Raw genomic sequence first — 21,428 nt, 5'->3', positions numbered from 1 at the left:
GTGCCTTCCCGAAGGCTGCCCTGTGCTGTCTCCTCCTGTGTCTCTGTCTGTCCTTATGTATGTCTGTGCTGTCTGAGCATCCGCGGGATGTTTCTCTGTCTGTGAGAGGTGTCTGTGTGTCCGTCTGATTCTGTGTGTCTATGAAGGGCTTGGTTCTGTCTGTATTGAAAACCATAGAAAGCATCACAGGGGGATGGAATGGGATACTTTACAGAAATCTTCAATAGTTTTACAAGGGATTAAGTCACTGTCACTCAAATAATCCTGTCTGATTAGTATTGTTTGTAACTCATATCTGCTAAATTGCTGCTTTCGACCTTTATGGGAGATTTTAGGACGTTACTTTCAACTTCTGTATTTGCTGCTCTCAGCAAATGAGAGGCATGGGTTATCTGAGTCAGCGCATGGACAATGAGATTGCAGCTGTGGTTGTCAAGTTGACCGCATACGAAACGGAAAGCAAGTTCAACTGACTTTCTTTGTTTTCTTCTCTTGTGACCTTTGTGTTCCATTTTATTTGTGTCGAGGTCTCATGGTATGTTCCCTGTCGAGGTCTCATGGTATGTTCCCTGGTGTCATCAACACCCTAGGCTCCTCTGACCTTTTAGTACTGCCACTTCCAGAGTATGGCTTTTACTCTGTAGGTCCCTGATAGTTCAGGCTTCTCTATTCATTGCATGCGCCATTCAGCTAGAACGTGATGAAGACTTTTCATTCACTGGGAACATAATAAATTGCTCAGGATCTCCTGGTACTAGAATAATGATGATTTACTGGCTAGAATAATGCCTTGTAGCCACCACTGGATAGGGAAATCGGTGGATACCCATTTTGGGGTCTGTGTGTGTGTGTGTGTGTGTGTGTGTGTGTGTGTGTTGCTAGGCATTGAAGGATTTGCATTCTGGATATTGCAGGCTAGGCTAGTATTCTACCACTGAACTGCATCCTTACCAACATTTGAATGTTTCTCCCCCCTCAAACTAGAACTGTTGCCAACTTGAAGCAAATTGGGTTTCTAATTGTCAGTAATTGCTGTTGGATCGGCAGCTGCAGCTTCGGCTCAGGCTGGTTAACCAGATCAAACAGTGGCTGCCATCTCTATTGGCTGTTTCCCCCACACTGTTAACTGGAGTCCTGCATTGTATACCATCAGATAGGCCAGGGAAATGAGCTTTTTGTGAAGCTAGAAAAGTCTTAACAGTGTGACCCCAGGACATCAGGTAGAAAAATTGTATTAAACACTTGTTAATGGAAATGAGAAATTTCATTTTATTCCAAAACTAAGACATAATAGGATCCTAAAAACTTATGAATCAGAAAAGATAATAAAGTAAAAATCTATGAAATAAGAATATCTCCTATTGGGTGGGACTTAGGATATTAGCGGTGGAGAGGTGTGTTTTCTTGACATTTTGATTCCTAGAGTGTTACACAGTGTCTTTTTTTGTAGTGGAATCTTTAGTTTGGAATGCCAGCAGGAGCCAGCCATTCTTGCCTTACCTGAAGCCTTCAGAGAGAAAGATGTTTGTGAAGGTTGTTTTCTGGGGTTGTTTTTGCTTTTAATTTTAGGAAAGTAATATTTATTCATGGCATGAAAGTGTAGATTCCGCTGCAACATTTCTGCATGTTCAAGTCAAATATGATAAAACAAAAATCCTATACTGCGTAGTGTGAGTTCATTGTAGGTTTTCCCACCAAATGAGTTATAAAAAGTCTTTTTATTTTTTTCCCCCAGAACTATTTGGATTTTATAGATTAGAGAGAAAAAAAAGAATCGAGTAATGGCTTTGGAAAATGAAGAACTTGATTAGGATAGTTAGCAACTTCGTAGCGGAGAGACTGTCGCCGGATGCACCTTACTGTTCTGAGTTGGGCTGAGTGTGTGTACGCACTGCTCCTTCCACGCTTGGGCTCTTTTTCCTGACTGAGTTTCTGTCCCTTGGAGACCTGTTGAAGACCTGTGACTCCAGGAGTCTGTGCCAGCAAAGCCCTGCTCATTTCACTGCCCTGAGCTTCAGCGCTGAGTTCACTGCACTGCACCTCCTGAGCCTGAAATACCAGCACTGACCTCCAAGCTTTGCAAGGCTCTGTTCCCTGAGTTCTCAAGCTTGCTCAGTATCAGGACTCATTGTCTCCTTTTTATTTTCTTGCTCCATTGGTGCAATCCCTGAAATAACATTCCTTAGATAGTTCTTCCTTCAGGCAGTTTAATGTTTGCAATAGCTCACCTTAAGCAAAGCAGTTGTGAATTATATACTTTTTAGCTGTCATTTAGAAGTTTGAGGAAATTGTTTCTATACTCTTCCTTTTTAATGCTTCTGAGGGATGTCCTCTGTACTCTTCTTCCTTACTGCTTCTAAATGGATGTCCTCTGAAACCCTGCCTTCCACGTTGTCACTTGCCTTTTAAAAGACTCACCCCTGAGGTTTTATAATTAGTCAGCTGTGATTTAGTTCCTTGGAATAAATTATCTGATTTTTTACTTGTGGAAGGAATTAGATAGACTGTGTTTAAAATGATGATTTTAAGTTTCATTCCTTGAAATGTGATGTCAATGATTTAAGTGTTCACAGAACACCTGTTAAGTAGCCTTGTTAGTCTGGATTGTAATTGTCCTTTATTATATTTTAAATCAAGCTTTCTTAACTATCCATATGGTTCTAGTTTATTATCAGATTATTGTATAATTAATTAAGTTTTGTACACCGTATATTTTAGTTATGTGGTTGGTCTGATGAGATTAAAGTGACTGGTTGCGGCTCAGAGCATTGTGTGACTTCCCATTAGTAACCGTGATCAGTGGAGCAAAGAGATGGAGGGAAAATATGTGCCTGTATGTGCAGAAGTATGATGAAGTATTCTGATCCTTCCTGATATGAGGCCAGAGTGAGCATGAATAAATACCACAGGTGCAGTCCAGCAAAGATTGCAGTCATTTCTACTTTTGAGGTGCTTGGAAATTTGTAACTGCCCAGGACCTAAGAAAGACTTTAAAGGATCAGGTGCTGTCAGGAGTTGCTGGTGTTGATGGTCTGTCTGTCAGTGCTCTAGTTTATTAGCGCTTACATGTCTGCTATGCTGAAATTTTTTAAATTTTAATTTATTTTTATTTTATGTGCATTGGTGCTTTGCCTACATGTATGTCTGTGTGAAGGGTGTAAGATCCCCCTGGAACTGGATTTACAGGCAGTTGTGAACTGCCATGTGGGTACTGGGAATTGAACTTGGGTCCTCTGGAAGAACAGTCAGTTCTCTCAAACACTGAGCCATCTCTCCAGTACCCTAATTTTTTTTTCTTGCTAGTTGTAGAGAGAAACTTCAAGTGTTTTATATTTACGTATGTGGACTACGAGTGATTTTAAGTGCTCTTCGGGGGAGAGTAAGGGATGATTCTGTCACAGATACCATTGTCATGTATTTTTTTTCTGACTTCTCACACACTTAGTCCTTAACTAATTTCTAGCTCATTGGAGAGTCCTTCAGGAGTTTCTCAGTCCGCTCAGAGTCCCTCAGGCCTGCCAGGTGTCCCTCAGTCCCCTCAGAGTCCCTCAGGCCTGCTGGGTGTCTCTCAGTCCCCTCAGAGTCCCTCAGGCATGCTGGGTGTCCCTAAGTCCCCTCAGAGTCCCTCAGGCCTGCCGGATGTCCCTCAGAGTCCCTCAGGTTTGCCGAGTGTCCCTTAGGCCTGCCTGGTGTCCCTTAGGCCTGCTGGGTGTCCCTCAGTCCCCTCGGAGTCCCTCAGGCTGCCAGGTGTCCCTCAGTCCCCTAGGAGTCCCTCAGGCCTGCCAGTGTTGTGAACATGAAGCAGTTAAGAGAAAGTAGTTCAGAGTGTGAATTGGTGTGGTGTATTTTAAGGTCTGCCATTCTTCTGGGCCAAATTGTTTTTTTCCTTCTAAATGCAGATTAATAAAGCATGCAGTACAAGAGGAGCAGGGAAAAGGAGTTTAGCAAAGGTACCCTAACCCTGAAAAACTCGGGGGACTTCAGAGCACTTTACAACTTTGTGGTTAAAAATTCAAATACATAGAACCTGTGGACTCATACTTCCATCCGTATTGGAGAGTATTTTGTTTTATTTTTAGGCAAGAATCTTATATATGAAATTGGGCCACTCAGGAAAACATCCATGGATTTCATATTTGTTGTCGATTCCTAATACATGCTCAAAACCAACCGAGTAATTGGACTGTGTGTGTCTGTCTTCAGAACATGCCCCTCATTGGCGGTGACACCATGTGTGTGGTCACTGAGAGAGATGTCTCTGTAGTGTTTTGTGTCTCTCTCGGACAGTTCTCTGGAGCACACGGGGAGGAGTCGTCTCCCGGACCAATGCTGTTTCTAACAGTGTTTCTGAGACTCAGAAGTGGCTGGTGTTTAGTAGTCTTCCCGTCTCTAACACGGTGGGATGGCTCATTCACAGGAAGACAGACAGGGCCCATAAACACTGTTGTCCCCTCTCATCACCTGGGAGCTCGGTAGATGCCAGATTTCACTCATCAACAAAGATACACAAAGCGAGTCTGAACTCTGTTCAACAGCAGAGTGGCTTTGTCTTACCTTGTTAACTGTTACGATTTTTATTTGTGAAAATCATTCTGTTTATGTACTGTATGTTCTTCAGAAAAATGAGATTTCCTTCCGGTAGATGAGAATTACGTTTTGACTGAAAATCATTTCTTATGCAGTCACCCATAAATATAATGTCTTTTGCTGTCATTTCTGGAAATGACTGCAGATGTGATTCTGAATTGACGAGAAAACAGAACATCTCCTGTTTTAGGTGGAACAGATGGTATTTTTGTTTTCGACAGAACTCTGTAGAGTAAAAGCAACGTGATTGGTGACAAGACTCCTGGGATCAGCGAAATTAAATACAAATTTTCTGTCTGTTCTCTTTTTAATTAGATTACTATCAGAAGATTTACAATACTTAAAAGGAATATTTACTCTTTTAATTGCTTTTTTTTTCTGCTGTGTCCTGGATAAAGTGTAAGAATCTTCAGTCTGTTTTTATTCATGAAATTTTCAAGATCCCTTTGAAATTGGGTTCTTCTTTGCCCAATTTATCATTTTGGAAATGATTTTTATGATGTGCAGAAACCCTGAAGTTTGAGCTGCACTGCCAAGGGTTAACACAGTGCTGTTCCAAGTGGCATTTGTTGCTACAAATTGTGATGACATTTCTCATATTCTTTGTTTTTTGTGTCATTGCACTTTGGCAGATCTTACTGTCAGCACCTGCAAAGAGCGAGACATGGAGGTGGGGGCCCCTGCTGAGAGTGGGGGCTGATTCCCATCCCGCATGGTCACTCATGAGCAAGACATGGAGGTGGGGGCCCCTGCTGAGAGCGGGGACTGATTCCCATCCCGCGTGGTCACTCATGAGCGAGATATGGAGGTGGGGGCCCTGTGCTGAGAGCGGGGGGCTGGTTTCTGTCCCATGTGGTCACTCATGAGTGAGACATGGAGGTGGGGGGCCCCTGCTGAGAGCGGGGGCTGATTCCTGTCCCATGTGGTCACTCATGAGCAAGACATGGAGGTGGGGGCCCCTGCTGAGAGCGGGGGCTGATTTTTGTCTTACCTGGTCACTCACAAGCTAGATGTGGAGGTGGGGGCCCCTGCTGAGAGCGGGGTGGGAGGGGTTGATTCCTGTCCCACGTGGTCGCTCACGACCTTCATATTTCTGGAACTTCCCTCTCAATTGCTGCGTGTGTTGGGATAGGTAGGGTTGAAAGAGGATTCCCCAGGTCACATTTGGTTCTCTTTGTCTGGGGAAGCACAGCAGGAAAAGCTATTCTGGGGCCAAGCACTCAAGCTCAGCTTTGGAAAACATTGCGGTCTGTCCAACACCACACACACTGGATGAACTCTTCCAGGGCATCCCAGCATCGCAGCAGGACATGGAGCAGCAGCCGGTCTTCATGCCTCTTATAAGAAGTAGGAATTACTCAAAGAATTGCAGGTGATCTTTGTCACTGCAGTGACATCCTCACCGGACACACTGGAAAGGTGGGGTGGTTACTCGGAAGAATCTTTGCTGGGGATTCTGAGGCTGTAGTTGGTGACTGTGTGGTGGGGATACAGCCCCTGAGCACTTTGACATTGCACAGACACAGGGCGGCAAGGCTTCCTCCAAGCTGCCTCATAGAGTTTGAATCTTAAATCTGCTCTTTCGGTGATGACATGTCCTTGAGCAGGATTCGAACTCGCTCTGTGTAGATCCAAATCAGGCGTTTATTTCAGGTGGCATGGGGTGATGTGAAGCAGAAGCAGCTTAGTTCAGGTGAAACGTCTACCTCCCAGCGGCCTGTTCTAAAGACTCAGCTGCTGCCGTTGGTGCTGATGCTGGCATTGCCGTGAGACAGAAAGGTGGTACCCTGGCTGTGTCAAAGATGCTTAGAGTTAGACTAAAATACACCTAACGCTTGTATTTACTGACTGCTAGTCAATAAATATGGTCTAGTAGAAATATAAAACACGTGATTCCTGATGTCTGAGTATTTGCTTTAAACAAAGAATTTGTGTTTGGGAACACTTCTGAAGCTGTTGAAGGCGAGGAGATGCAGCATGTGCAGAAAGTGCTCACAGACCATGGCTGCTCTGAGCGCTGGTATTTCTTTTAGGAAGGGCCGTGTTGCACCTGCTTTGATCTCCATCCGCCATGATCCTTCATCTTCCCTTTGAGTCTTGTCTTCGGACTTGACTCTCTACTGAATAATAAGTTTTTCATCTTTTTGTCCACCAACTCAAAGTTACTTTTCGTAAATCCTTGGGGAATCTAATAATAACTTAATGCATTACAGACAATGGAATACAGTTTTCATTTCTGGTAATTTTCTATACCTAAATGTTAAACTTTTTCTTTAATAGTTTGGGACATACTTATTACTTAACTAGAATCTTCTAGAAACCATCGTTTTTAGCTTTTTCCCTTGGCAAGCATAAGCTTCAATATCAATTGAAAATAATAAGTGTGATTGTTAATGTTTAGCTTTTAGAGGGATTTTTTTAATGAGAGCTCTGTTAAATGTTGACATCTGCCTTATCGGAATAAAAAGATTTTGAAAGCTAGAGTCCTTAGAGCTATGAAATATCTTGCACATCTGTGCATGTCTCCAGTGACTGGGGGTCCAGTATGGGGTATTCAAGGACTAAAGCATAACTAGAGTTTTAGTCTCTGCCTTGGTCTGTGTAAGGAACTGTGGGTCATTTGCATTTGAGAAGATGTGGGTTTCTTTCTCCTCATACTAAAGAGTACTGGTTCTGGGACAGTGGCAGCCTAGGCTCATTGGGCCTAGTGGATCCAGATATCGATGGAAGTGCTCTTTTGCCTCCGGGATGGAACAGCTCAGCATAGTTCTGAGGACCCTGAGCTGTCTTTCTTGCTCTTTGCCCACCCTGTCTCCTCTCCCAGGTCTCCAGGTTGTCTTTTACATATTTTTAATAGTAAATACCATCAGTCTTTGTGGTAAAGAACTGGGACTTAGGCTCCATGATCAATTGGAATAGGGTAGTCTAGTGACTACACTATAGCATATTACCAACAAACTTAGTCTCTCCTGCCCCTATTTTCCTCTCTCCCATGACCTCCGAAGAATCTAATTATCTGTTTTTTCATCTACTAGAGGCTACCTTTAATCTTTGGCCTCTGGATCCTTCCTCAAGTATTCAACCCATGCTTCGGTTGTCATTTGGCCTTTTTCTCTTTTGCATATTCCCTTCCTAAGAACCTATGTTTGTTTATTTATTTATTTATTTATTTTTATTTTTTTATTTTTTGATTTTTCGAGACAGGGTTTAATGTACTGTTTCCGTCGTAAATAGACAGCCATGTCACCCTAAGATCCTGAATTTAATTGGCATCTATGGAGTCACTTGTACTATATGTGAGTCTCTGGCGATTAGAGTGTGGACCTTGCGGGGACCATTAGGGTTTGTACTGTTGTGATAAAACAATATGACCAAAAGCAACCTGGGGAGAAAAGGGCTGATTGCGTCTTATTGCTTTGAGTCCATCAACCAGGGAAGACAGGGCAGGAGCTCAAGGCGGCAGGAACTGATGCAGAGGCCATGAAGGAGTGCTACTTACTGGCTTGTTCCTTAAGGCTTTCTGTAGGGGCATTTCATTTTAATAAATAAAGCTTGCCTGAGGATCAGCAAAGTAAAACAGTCACACTCGCCAGCCTTACAGACCAGGCAGCAATGACACACACCTTTAATCCCAGTAGCCATGCGAGTTTTCCATAGAGACCAGGCCGTAGTGGTACACATCCTTAATCCCAGAACTAGAGAGGATTATAAAACGGGAGGAGACAGCCCTCGGTCTTAGTCTCATTCTGAGATTGCTGGAGACAGGATCACCATTTTTGGACTGAAGTCATGGTAAGAGCCTGTGGTTGGCTGTTTTGCTTTTCTGGTCTTCAGGTTGAACCCCGATTTCTGTCTCTGCGTTTTTATTAATTGTGCTTCAGCGTTCTCAGCCTGCTCACTTATAGCATTCAAGACCAACCAGCTCAAGGGTGGCACTACCCGCAGTGAGCTGTGTCTTTCATTGTCAGTTATCAATCAACAAAGTGCACCAAAGACTCGCTTACAAGCCAATCTGGTTAGGGCATTTTCTCAATGTTGAGGTTCCCTTCCTCCAAATGACTCTGGCTTCAGTCAGCAGGTGCAAAACTAACTTCACTGGACCATTCTGTCAGCCGTCTGTCCTGAAATCCCGAGTTCTGGTTTTCCACAAGGAGGCTATATCCTAAGTCTGTATGGACAGCCCTCAGGCACATCCTGATTGACACTGGAGCTGAAGTTTATGACGTCTAAACCTGGACTGGTTACCTGAATCTTGAAGCCCCTTCCAGAACCCCTTTAGTGTTCAGCTTTGGCTAGTGGCGGCATGGGGCGTAAGGTCTACTCAGCACAAACTAGGTATTGTAGCAGATCCTTGGCTTTTACCACTGTTGCCAAGGAACCCAAAAGTACCCTACTATCGATCTCTGTTTCTGTTAGCTCTTTCTGATAGATCTCCAGAAGTAGGAACGGCTAGATTAAAAGACAGATGATACTATTTTAAAATATTTTTCTGAATTTTATAATCTACCTAATTACAGTTTATAAAATATTTTAAGAATGGATTGGAATGCCACCTTTTGGGAATAACTATCACGAACACACACTTGCCAAGGGTCCCAGAGTCTATACCTGTGTTTGTATTTCTCTTATTTCAGTTTTCCCTTGCCTTTCTGACCTATTGGAATTATCTGCTTGCTCTTCTTGCTTTCAGTCAGGGGTTTGACCCCTTAAAACCTCCCATCACCTTCTCACATTGAGAAGTAAATATTAAAAATGAAAAATTGACCTTGTTGAGGTACGGGGCATATCTCATGTGGTAGAGTGCTTGCCTAGCACGCACCAAACTGTGGATTTAATCCTCAGGATCATGCTGTTTCAGGCTTGATAGTGTGTATCTTTAATTACCAGCACCATGGAGACTCGAAGATCAGGTTTTGTAACATGTTTGAGGCCAGCCTGGGATACATGAAAATGTCTCAGAATAGAAAAAGAAAAGTTGACGATGGTAAGCCTTCCACTTAGTCACCATTGGGCATAAGTTCTGAGTTCCCTGTAGGCTTCAAGACAAGTCTCCTTGTGAAGTGGCCTACACTGCTAGGTAGATTCTAGTGTTACTGATGCCTTCTGCCCTGAAAAAAAAAAATAACACACACACACACACACACGTATATGTCCAGCAACACTAAAAGGAGACACTGTTCACTAGAAGCTTGGCACCTAGAAGGCCCAATTACCAATTTACATTTTTTTTTACTTCATTCCTTGTTTATAGTACAGAATATTTTTTGTAGTTAATAGTGTAACATTTTCTAGTATTTGAAATTTTTTCTCAAGAACTTTAAAGTGGTTAATACTGTAAACCATAAGTATGATTTTATTTGTTAATTGTGTCTCTCAATCTCAACCATTATGCTACTTAAATAAGAAATGTAATACTTTGGGTACCACTTAAAATAGATTGTTCATATATAATATGACTTTGAATATTTTTACGTATTAATCTGTTTCTTTTTCTGCTGCTCATAATGCATTTCTAAAAGTAGGGATTAGTAGACTAGAAGGGAAAGACTATTCTCAAAGTACATTTTTTTTCTGATTTTTCTTATTCTCAACTTATAAATACTTGATATAAGAAAGACGAAATTATTTTTAAAAAATAATGGATATAATACTGCCTCTTGAATATAGCTCTTGCTAGTATTTTGGGAAATTTCCTCCATGGCCTTTTTCTTTTAGACTTCATTTTTATCTTATTGCTCCTGGCAGCCCCAAGGGAAGAGCCTGAGCCTGTCTTTTCTTCTCCTACTTTTCCCCTGCAGCGTCTCCCTCCTCATGGCTTCCCTGCTGCCTTTTCCTCTGTCCACACTCCTGTGAGGGGCCTTGTGGGGTGTACTGGCCCAGTTTAAGTCTGAGGTAATCTCCCCTGCTCCAACAGCTTGAATTTAATTGCATTTACTTTAATTGCATTTTCCATCCCAACTCATGGCTGTCGATAATTTCACTGTGATTTTAGTGCTTATCATGCAGAAGCATGGAGGATTTAGTGTGGTCTAATTCGAGTGACAGCTTTTGTAGAGCAGATTTCCACCTGTGTTTCCCTGTAGACTCGCCTCCCTTTATGCTCCCCTTTCCTTTTTAATTTTTTACGATTTCATGTTTCCCTGAGATTATTTTTTCCTCTGCTTGAGGGATTTGGTATTTCATTTAGTACAAGTTTGGTGGGAAAGGAAGGAAGCAAGGAAGGAAGGAAGGAAGGAAGGAAGGAAGGAAAAGAAAGAGAGAGAGAAAGCAAACAAGCAAGCAATCTCAGTTTCTGAAACTATTCTTTAATTTTCTAAAGACTTAATCACTTTAAATATTGTTCCTCATCTCTAATGTGTCACTGACGGGCTTAATTTTGCTTGTTTTATTTGACCCTATCATCTTGATGTCCCTGGCTGCTTTGAAGAATGTCAAGGATTTGAGAGGACAGCATGACCGTCATGAATATTGTCTGTTTGGTGTGCAGAGAGAGTTTTGTTTTGTGGATTTCCTTCTTGGATCTGACTCGTTCTTTTCAATGATTTCTTCTGTCCCTCATGCTTGTTTCCATTTACCTTTCTGTTTTGTCTGCACTGCACACGGATGTTGCATGTCAACCTCTCTCCTGCTGGCTGCACCCCACTGCCCATTTTATCTCTTGTGTACATTTTGCACATTTACTCCTTTGGAATCTATTTGTTGATTTCTTTGTTGTAATTTTCTACCTTCTCAAGTACTTTTTATGTTTTTCTCTTTTCCTGGATGTACTTTTAGGTATGTTAAAGTTATCCGCTCACACAAGAATTTGGGCCATGTGCCATTTTCTTTTAGTGCTTAGTCACATGACTTTGTCTCTTGAGAGGATTCCCGATTTGTATTGAGTGTTAGATATTGTGTTGTAATTATACTTTGTTAGATGCCATCGCTGTAACCTGGAATATGCTGAATTGAGGCTGAAGAATTTAATCTCTTTTTTAAATCTAGCTTTTTAGCTGTTACTTTATAGGCCCCTTCTAATTTTTAAATTCACCAGGAATCAGTATGTTATTTTAATGTTCACATTGAATAAGATTCATGAATTAATTTGGAGGGTTTTACGTTATTTAGGATTTTTTCTCCTTTTATTTTTCTCAGTAAAATTTTTTCAACTTCTGTACTGACTGCTCAATTTGGTATGAAATGAATTTATAAAACAGTTAATTCATTGCTTCTGATTAATTTTTTAATTATCTTAACTACCCTCATTCTGTATATTTTCCATATGACAGGAACATAGTATTTTTGCTTGATCTGACATTGAAATAAGTTATCAGTTTGTTTGTGATTCTTCCTTCTCTTTTATACATGTTTCCATGTCAGGAGGGACTGTGTGTTTACATACATACATTCATAGCCACACATGCAGGAAGATTTCCTTCTCTTCTTTCTTCCTACTTTGATTCTAAGCCTTGGGGTTACCTTGCATGTGTGCATCTTCTGAGCTAGAGCATAGATCCCCCAACTTGTGTCCCACTATCATGTCACCAGAACCTTTGGGTCAACATGTCACTGATAACCCATTTGTCATTCTTTTGTCTAGGTTTGCATATGTGACACACACACACACACACACACACACACACACACACACAGCGGTATAGTATGTTGGGCTGGTTGACTCGTTCATTGCTCCATCTGGTGTGATGCTATCCCAGGATTTTTGAATGGGCTGCCATGGCCATGAAGTAGGTGATGGTGGAAATGAGTGGTTACCAGGCTCTGCTTTTGACAGCTGATAGTAAGATAGTTTGCTCAGCATTGTGCTTTACCTTTCATTTTACTATGTCTTGGAAATCATCTAATGCCATGGTGAGAATTCGGCCTTCAGTGTTTCTGCTCCTAGGTCCCAGGAGTCACAGGAATTTGGCTTTTTAAATCTAAGATCTTCAAAAAAAAAAACCCACCTTTGTTTTTGATATCTTTATTTTCCTGGTAATTGTTATCATAAGCATTTTATTCTCATAGAAATGAGATAGAAAGTAAAAGGACTTCAAATCTAGAATTGCCGTGTTTCTTAACATTTTAATCTGCGTATTTCCATAGTCTGAGTGCTGACCTCCGTTCTTTAGATTATGTTTCAGTGTGAATGGTGAGGATATTCTCATTTGAAATGAAATTTTCCATGTGCTGTCACTGTTAGGAGTCACACAAAATAAGCTCTGGTCTTTGCTTTGTCCCTTTCTGTGTGACCTTGGATGGGTCTGTCAGTTCCCTCCTTTTTACAGAGGATTTGATGACCTACCTTTGTATATTTTCAGAAGTAAAAATAATCAAAATGAAATGCCCTGATAAAATTATAAAGTCCCACAATAGTAGATATCATTTATAAATGATAAATTCTACAAGTTAAAATTTTCTATGCTCTTCATTCATCAGCTATATCTACTGAACATTTTTTTTTTTTTTTTGATTTTCGAGACAGGGTTTCTCTGTAGCTTTTTTGGTTCCTGTCCTGGAGCTAGCTCTTGTAGACCAGGTTGGCCTCGAACTCACAGAGATCCCCCTGCCTCTGCCTCCCGAGTGCTGGGATTAAAGGCGTGCACCACCATCGCCCGGCCTCTACTGAACATTTTTTCCATAAATTTTGATTTTTCTTACACAGTGATAAAAACATGTCGTGTTTCTAGAATGTTCCCTCAGTATTGACTTACTGCATACAGTGAAGTCATAAGATTAACCCCTTAGTATACATTTTAAGGGATGGTTTTTGTTATTGTTCTACCATTTTTGTTTATAAGTTTTCTTTTACAGGCATATTTTAAATGTAGCACTTTCTGTTCATCCCATGTTTCCTGAGGAGAGTCTCTGTGAGCATGGTCAGGGCAGCTGTGTAGAAAGCACTTCACATGGATTCGGCAGTGGGGGAATCTCCACAGAGAAGCCCATCTGCCGGAATGGCTGACATGTCCTCAGCTCTGAGCAGTGTGGTTACCAAAATGGCTTGGCGTTATGCTTTTAGCTGAATAGGTCTTGGTGACATGCCTGACCCGGTAGCACCTCCTTTGTGACAAGGATGAAATGCTGAGCCTTCCAGAGCTCCACACAATCCCAAGGACTGTCCCAGATGTAAGAAGCACTCCACACAGCCCTTACTAGGCCTTGAATCGGTCTGTGCCGTAGAGACAGTTCAGTGATTGCTGTTGTTGTCCTTCTTAACGTGATGTCAATTATTGCTGCCCAAAGGGTGAAGGAAGTCTGAATGTCCTCCTCGTCAGTGGGTTTCAAAGGACAGACGCTTTCAGCAATGAGATCCTGGCTCCTCTATTAGTCTCCAGATTGCCGTGAGCCTTCGCCTGGCCTTTCATTATTTTTCTCCTTGCTGAAGTCCATTATTCTCCTGTTTTGTAATTTGATTGACAGATAACAAATGAGGGTTTTTTTCTTCACAAGATGAGCTGTTCTTCTAAAGAATTGAAATAATTGCCCATAACACCAAGTTGTGAAACCCTGGTGTCACAGTGAGAACTGGGGGGCCAGACATGACTTGGTGACAGATAGTGTCTCAGGAGCTAATGGGAATTTGAACGAAATTGGAGGAAAGAGGCTATTAACAAAACAAGGTCCCTGTTCAGTCGGGAATTACATAAAGGAGAAACAAACCCTCCCCATTCCCGGAATATCAGTAATATTCTTGTTACTATGGAGATAAGTAGGTAAGTGATAATAATCTATTGAAACTTGTCCTTCACACCCAAAGGGCTTGAAAGGATTCCTGCGTTCTCTACTCCTAAAGACGTTCATGCCATTGTTACAACAGCGGGCACGCCTTGCCCGGTCATTCGTTATTGTGACTGGCAGGGTTCCTACCAGGGTGAGGTTGGTGGTTACCTTTCTCCTCTGGTAGCCTGTACAGTGCCTTCTCGTATATGTGAAGTACCCGGGCGGGGGGGGGGGGGGGGTTGGGGGGGGAAGAAACTTCACGTCAGTCCTGGTTTAATTTGGCCATGTTCTCAGGCATATAGTGTCTTCAGCAGTAGGGTCTTACCCAAAAACAGACTGTACAAAATTCCCAGAGAATTAGTATTTTTTTTTTTTGAAAAAGAACTCCTGTTGAGAGTTTGGCATGTTGCTCAGGTGATTACATGACCACCAAACATGGCCGTAGCCAGGAAATTTAGGTAATTTGGAGGGTCTACGTATTCGTAAGAAAATGTAACTCATGATAATTCTTTCTCTGCATTCCACTTAAAATGTAAACTAGGAGTTCGTGTGTACGCCAGACAAATTTGTATTGTCAGGTCCTTGAGCAGCATGCTGTGAATCTCTAATTATGTTAGAATTTATTTTCTTACCCCTGCGTTTTACTCATTAATATTCTACATATTTAGTTTTTTTAATAGATTCTTGGCACAATAATTACATAATCATTCAATACAGTAGAAACATCATTATGGTCAAATACTAATTATCTACTTAAATGAAACAAAACAAAACCTAGCTCACAGCTTACTGTAGGGTGTGCTTTCGTATGGCACAGAACCAAACGTATGTTTAAAACTCTGAGTAAGTGTGAGTCAGTTTTCAAATTGTCTTTCAATTGGGAAGGAATCAGTGCTTTGGGCACTTGTTAATCTGTTGTTTCAGCTTCTGTATCACGGCCTTCATGACTGCTCTGTCCAGAGTCCTCACCGGCAGGCTTCCCAATTCAGTGCACTTCCGCTGCTGGGGATGCACCAGGGGTGTGCGCTCCTTCACGTCCTCGCTTCAGAGGCTCTGAAACTGTAGATTTTAGTCTTAAATCGCTCATTTACAGTGCTCTGGGATGTGTGACCTCAGCCATTCTCTCCAGTGCACTTTTGGAGACTCACATAGTCCTTCTGGCGACACAAAATCTTAGCACTGTGATACTCTGGGTGTGTTTGTGATCAGAGGGTTGCCAGGCAAAAGGCAATCTGTTGCTGTGAGGAATGAGAAGGTTTGAATAGATTGTCAGATTTGTCTGATAGATCTGCTGGGTGCCTCTCCCCAGGCTCCATACTGACCCCTCCTCAGGCTCCACATTGACCCCTCCCCAGGCTCCACAGTGATCCCTCCCCAGGCTCCACAGTGATCCCTCCCCAGGCTCCATAGTAATCCCTCCCCAGGCTCCACAGTGATCCCTCCCCAGGCTCCATAGTGATCCCTCCCCAGGCTCCACATTGACCCCTCCCCAGGCTCCACAGTGATCCCTCCCCAGGCTCCACAGTGATCCCTCCCCAGGCTCCACACTGACCCTTCCCCAGGCTCCACAGTGATCCCTCCCCAGGCTCCACAGTGATCCCTCCCCAGGCTCCACATTGACCCCTCCCCAGGCTCCACAGTGATCCCTCCCCAGGCTCCACAGTGATCCCTCCCCAGGCTCCACACTGACTTTCCTTTAAAATTGCTCCTGAGGCTTAGGTGGGGCTCATGAGTGGTAGCATGTTCAGTGCTCTCTGTAAATATGCTTGTGTCTGGTGGCTTCTTTTATCTGTTCTTGTCCACGTGTATGGAATATCAATGAGTCAGTGGAGACAGGGCTGCAAGTTAGGTCCTCTTGTCCTGTTGTGTAGACTTACCAGCCTACAGGACCAGGGGCATTCTTACAGTTATATCACCTGCAATATTCCAGAGTAATATTTAAGACATAAATGTGCCTTCTGCTAAGCAATGTATAAATGAAATGGTTTATGTATTTTGTGCCTTATCATCCTTCATTTTTTTATTCTGTGTTCTTTGCTTTGTTAGATACTTTATTTCTTAATGAGTTGTAATATGTATGGAAATGAAGATGTATAAGAACATGCGTATGAGGACTTTCTGATGTTGTTGAGCAAATAGAAGCTATGTCATAACTACCGTGGAGGTTCTGTGTTAGTGTGGGACCTGGGGACTACTCTAGGTGTTCTGTGTTAGTGTGGGACCTGGGGACTACTCTAGATGTTCTGTGTTAGTGGGGGAGATGGGGACTACTCTAGATGTTCTCTGTTAATGGGAGGTGGGGACTACTCTAGATGTTTTAATGGGGGAGGTGGGGACTGCTCTAGATGTTCTGTGTTAGTGGGGGAGGTGGGGACTACTCTAGATGTTCTGTGTTAATAGAGGTGGGACTACTCTAGATGTTCTGTGTTAACGGGAAGTGGGGACTGCTCTAGATGTTCTGTGTTAATGGGAAGTGGGGACTACTCTAGATGTTCTGTGTTAATAGAGGTGGGACTACTCTAGATGTTCTGTGTTAACGGGAAGTGGGGACTGCTCTAGATGTTCTGTGTTAATGGGAAGTGGGGACTACTCTAGATGTTCTGTGTTAATAGAGGTGGGACTACTCTAGATGTTCTGTGTTAGTGGGGGAGGTGGGGACTACTCTAGATGTTCTGTGTTAACGGGAAGTGGGGACTACTCTAGATGTTCTGTGTTAACGGGAAGTGGGGACTACTCTAGATGTTTTAATGGGGCGACTGTTCTAGATATGTAACAGGGAGGTCATTACTGTCTGGACTGTTCGATGTTCCTGCTGTTAACACATTTTCTAGGAAAATTAAAGATTTTAGATCATAAAAATATTCACTAGTGAATCAGTGAACAGCATCAACCCCTGTTCTTTTTGAAATGCTGGTTTATTTATTTATGTAAATGAGCTGTGATGTAAAACCATAAGTCCCTATACTTCCCGAGCTCTGTCACCTGGTGGTGTGCATCATGCCTGCTGCACTGTGGAGCAGGGTCAGGAGAAGTCAGGACAGTGAGGAAATAAGATGTGCGTGCTTCAATGGAGAATGTTTGCTCAATGGAGCACAGGAAAAAGGAGGAGGGGCTTAGAAACCGTTTGTGAAGAGTTCTGTCTGAAAGCACCCTGTAAAATTAAACATGGTGTACCACAGTGAGCTTTTGCCAGCACAGCAGAGATCCCACGGAAGAAGCAGTTTGTGGTTTGTTCCTGCTAAGCATGGTGTTGTTGCAGACACCGATGGAAGTTACTCTCATGATCCTCATTTTCTTTTGCTTGACTGAGTCCCCTTCCCCCCCCCCAGTCTTTTTTTCTTAATTATATTTGTCATAATATTTTGGGCCTTCTTATAAGTAGATTTACTTTAAGTAAACTTTTTTTTAAATCCCAGAACCAAATTTCTTGAGCACAGCAATAAGGGACCGCTCTATAAAATATACACGTGTATTATGAGATTTGCATGTATAATCATACAAGTTCTAAAATGAGTGTCAGATTTTTATTTGAGTTAATTATGTGTAAATTGCAGACAATTTATGATTTTTAAGATTTTTATTTTTAGTCAACACAGTGAAGAAAATATTAGACGAAAATATGAGAGCACTGATTCTTTTAGATAGCTAAAATGATACTCCTATGTCTGAGTGATATAGAAGGTGTTTAATGTGCATATTAATATGAAGACTTGCTAGACTGTTCTCCTCTTTCAAGGTCTGTGGTATTTGCTGTGAGGAAAGTCACTCTGGGCATTCTCTCGGGATGGTTTCTCTCTGTAGCCCTGGCTGTCTTGGAACTCACTCTGTAGACCAGGCTGGCCCCAAACTCAGATCTGCCTGCCTCCTAAATGCTGGGATTAAAGGCATATGCCTGGGAACTGGAGCCTTTGGAAGAGCGTTGGAGAAATGAAAGTGGTTAGCAATTGCAGCATTGACACTGCTATCTTTGCAGGTATCTCGTGGTCTACAATCCTTTTGAACAAGAACGGGCCTCGGTGGTGTCCGTCTGTGTGAACTCTGCTGCAGTGCAAGTGCTGTCTGATACAGGAAAGCCTGTGGAGGTTCAAGTCAGCGCAGTCTGGAATGACGCGAGAACCATTTCACAAACAGCCTATGAGGTATGCGGTGGGCATAGAACAGAAAAGACACTGAAAAAGATAAAGGACTAAAAGAAAAAAGCGTGGTCAGGGTCCATAGCTTGTACCTGCATAATGGGGTCCATAGCTTATACCTGCATAATAAGGTCCATAGCTTGTACCTGCATAATGGGGTCCATAGCTTATACTTGTATAATGGGGTCCATAGCTTATACTTGTATAATGGGGTCCATAGCTTATACCTGCATAATAGGGTCCATAGCTTGTACCTGCATAATGGAGTCCATAGCTTGTACCTGCATAATAGGGTCCATAGCTTGTACCTGCATAATAGGGTCCATAGCTTGTACCTGCATAATGGGGTCCATAGCTTATACTTGTATAATGGGGTCCATAGCTTGTACCTGCATAATGGGGTCCATAGCTTATACTTGTATAATGGGGTCCATAGCTTATACTTGTATAATGGGGTCCATAGCTTATACCTGCATAATAGGGTCCATAGCTTGTACCTGCATAATGGAGTCCATAGCTTGTACCTGCATAATAGGGTCCATAGCTTGTACCTGCATAATGGGGTCCATAGCTTATACTTGTATAATGGGGTCCATAGCTTGTACCTGCATAATAGGGTCCATAGCTTGTACCTGCATAATGGAGTCCATAGCTTGTACCTGCATAATGGGGTCCATAGCTTATACCTGCATAATAGGGTCCATAGCTTGTACCTGCATAATGGAGTCCATAGCTTGTACCTGCATAATGGAGTCCATAGCTTGTACCTGCATAATAGGGTCCATAGCTTGTACCTGCATAATGGGGTCCATAGCTTATACCTGCATAATAGGGTCCGTAGCTTGTACCTGCATAATGGGGTCCATAGCTTGTACCTGCATAATAGGGTCCATAGCTTGTACCTGCATAATAGGGTCCATAGCTTGTACCTGCATAATAGGGTCCATAGCTTGTACCTGCATAATAGGGTCCATAGCTTGTACCTGCATAATAGGGTCCATAGCTTGTACCTGCATAATAGGGTCCATAGCTTGTACCTGCATAATAGGGTCCATAGCTTGTACCTGCATAATAGGGTCCATAGCTTGTACCTGCATAATAGGGTCCATAGCTTGTACCTGCATAATAGGGTCCATAGCTTGTACCTGCATAATAGGGTCCATAGCTTGTACCTGCATAATAGGGTCCATAGCTTGTACCTGCATAATAGGGTCCTTAGCTTGTACCTGCAGAATGACCCACGCATACCCATCGAGCTGTTGTGTGGGAGTGAAAGTCTAACCCCAGAGGATATAATTGGGTGGTAAGGTACTAAAGGAAAAATATTAGTGTTTTTTAGCAGGTACCATTTTACAGTGGGGTGTGTATATCTTTCTAAGTATTAATACTTTAACTGGATTACAAAACAATAAACTAATAAATTTTAGAACTTTTGTATGTAACTCAATACACATAGAACTGAGGTAAATGGTACCATATTTTAGTAGTAATGTTGGTTAGTTGCCATTTTTCATAGTAATGGTTACTTAATATTGCCTGGAGAGAAGATTTTAACTAAGATTATAAAATATATTTTTGAGATTTAATTATGGAATTCAACCAATAGACACTGTGTATGTATGTGTGGTGTGTGTGTTTCCGTGTGTTGTCTGTGTGTATATGGTGTCTCTGTGTTGTCTGTGTGTGTATATATGTGTCTGTGTGTGTATGTATGTGGGTATCTGTGTTGTCTGCATGTGTATATGTATGTATGTCTGTATGTGGTGTGCATGTGTGTGTGTCTGTGTTGTCTGCACATGTGTGTATGTACGTATCTGTATGTCTCTCTGTGTGTGATTGTGTCTTAGATAAGCAGTTTTTAAATGAACCCTTTAGTATTTGGAGTACGGAGGTGATCTAAAGCCTTATAGAAATATGATGATAAACTAGCAACTAAAGAGGGAGTTACTTCTGCTTTTCAAACACTATTGCTGGTACAGCTCACATAATCATTGTCCTGTAAATTAAATGGGAAGTAGAGTCCATGCTCAGGCAAGATCGGACAGCCTACCTCGAAAGTGAAACAGCTCTCCAAAAGCAGGGGCCCAGCTCACAGGGTGCCTCCTCCAGGCCTTGCTCAGTGTTCACTAGCTCCAGGACAGCTTGCGATGGCTACTGCTAGCCTGCTAGCTGAACTGATTATACCATATTTGTATAACTATTGCTACCTTCTTAACACACTGAATATAACATTATAAAAGGTGTTGTGATAATTAAGAAGAAAGCATTGTTTACATTAAGTCCTCACCTTTCTGGAGAGTGTCTGCCTCTGGGAGTCTGTTGAGAACACTGTGGAACGTTGGAAGGATGGTCATATAATTTCTTAGAGGGATGAAAACGTTAATGCCTTCAGTAAGCCTTCCAATCTGAGCTGATTAGTTTTCTGGATGAACTGAGGTATGGGCAATCTGACCTACTTACTAAAGCATTTATACAATAATGATATGTCATGTTTTTACTACAAATATAAATGTTTGTATATATAACTTTTCTCTGTAGTAACCTCTCTCCTGTCTTTAAAGGTGTCTTTTCTAGCTCATATACCACCTCTGGGAATGAAAGTGTACAAGATCGTAGAATTACAGAGTTCGAGTTCACACATGGCTGACTATTTCCTGTATAATGGTGGCGTAGCAGAAAATGGAAGATTCCTCGTGAAGAACATGATAGGTGCGGGGGATGCTATAACTATAGAGAACTCCTTCCTTGCGCTCTGGTTTGACCGATCTGGGCTTATGGAGGTATGTTCTCAATAGTTGTGGTAACCATAGAGATCTTATTGTATTTACTGTTTGTGTCCATGACTGTGCGGATGGCCAAGTCCTCTCAACCCAGGTCTGTGGCAGACACACTGGGAGATAGGATTGGTTAGCTGCTGCCTACCTTCTGTGGGCATGCTGCTCACGGTGTGTGTGCAATGGTGTTGCTTACAGTGTGTGTGCAGTGGTGTTGCTCATTCATTAGGTAAGT

At 42.2% G+C, this 21,428-nt stretch overlaps 1 protein-coding gene across 2 annotated transcripts in view; it reads left to right on the top strand.

The window, feature by feature from the left end:
• The window catches only part of Man2a1 (mannosidase alpha class 2A member 1), a 170,133-nt gene that overhangs the window by 104,091 nt on the left and 44,614 nt on the right, over nucleotides 1-21,428 (top strand). For both annotated transcript variants that reach the window (XM_041631797.1, XM_041631796.1), the window contains exons 13-14: nucleotides 18,260-18,425; nucleotides 20,981-21,199. In XM_041631797.1, coding sequence (XP_041487731.1) covers nucleotides 18,260-18,425; nucleotides 20,981-21,199 — 385 coding nt within the window. The remainder of the gene's footprint in view (nucleotides 1-18,259; nucleotides 18,426-20,980; nucleotides 21,200-21,428) is intronic.

Source organism: Microtus oregoni, unplaced genomic scaffold (assembly GCF_018167655.1).
Source record: "Microtus oregoni isolate MIOR12 unplaced genomic scaffold, Mior012 000038F_ref0000394, whole genome shotgun sequence".
In the NCBI taxonomy this organism is placed as follows: Eukaryota; Metazoa; Chordata; class Mammalia; order Rodentia; family Cricetidae; genus Microtus; species Microtus oregoni.
This window is presented reverse-complemented; position numbering and strand designations above follow the sequence as displayed.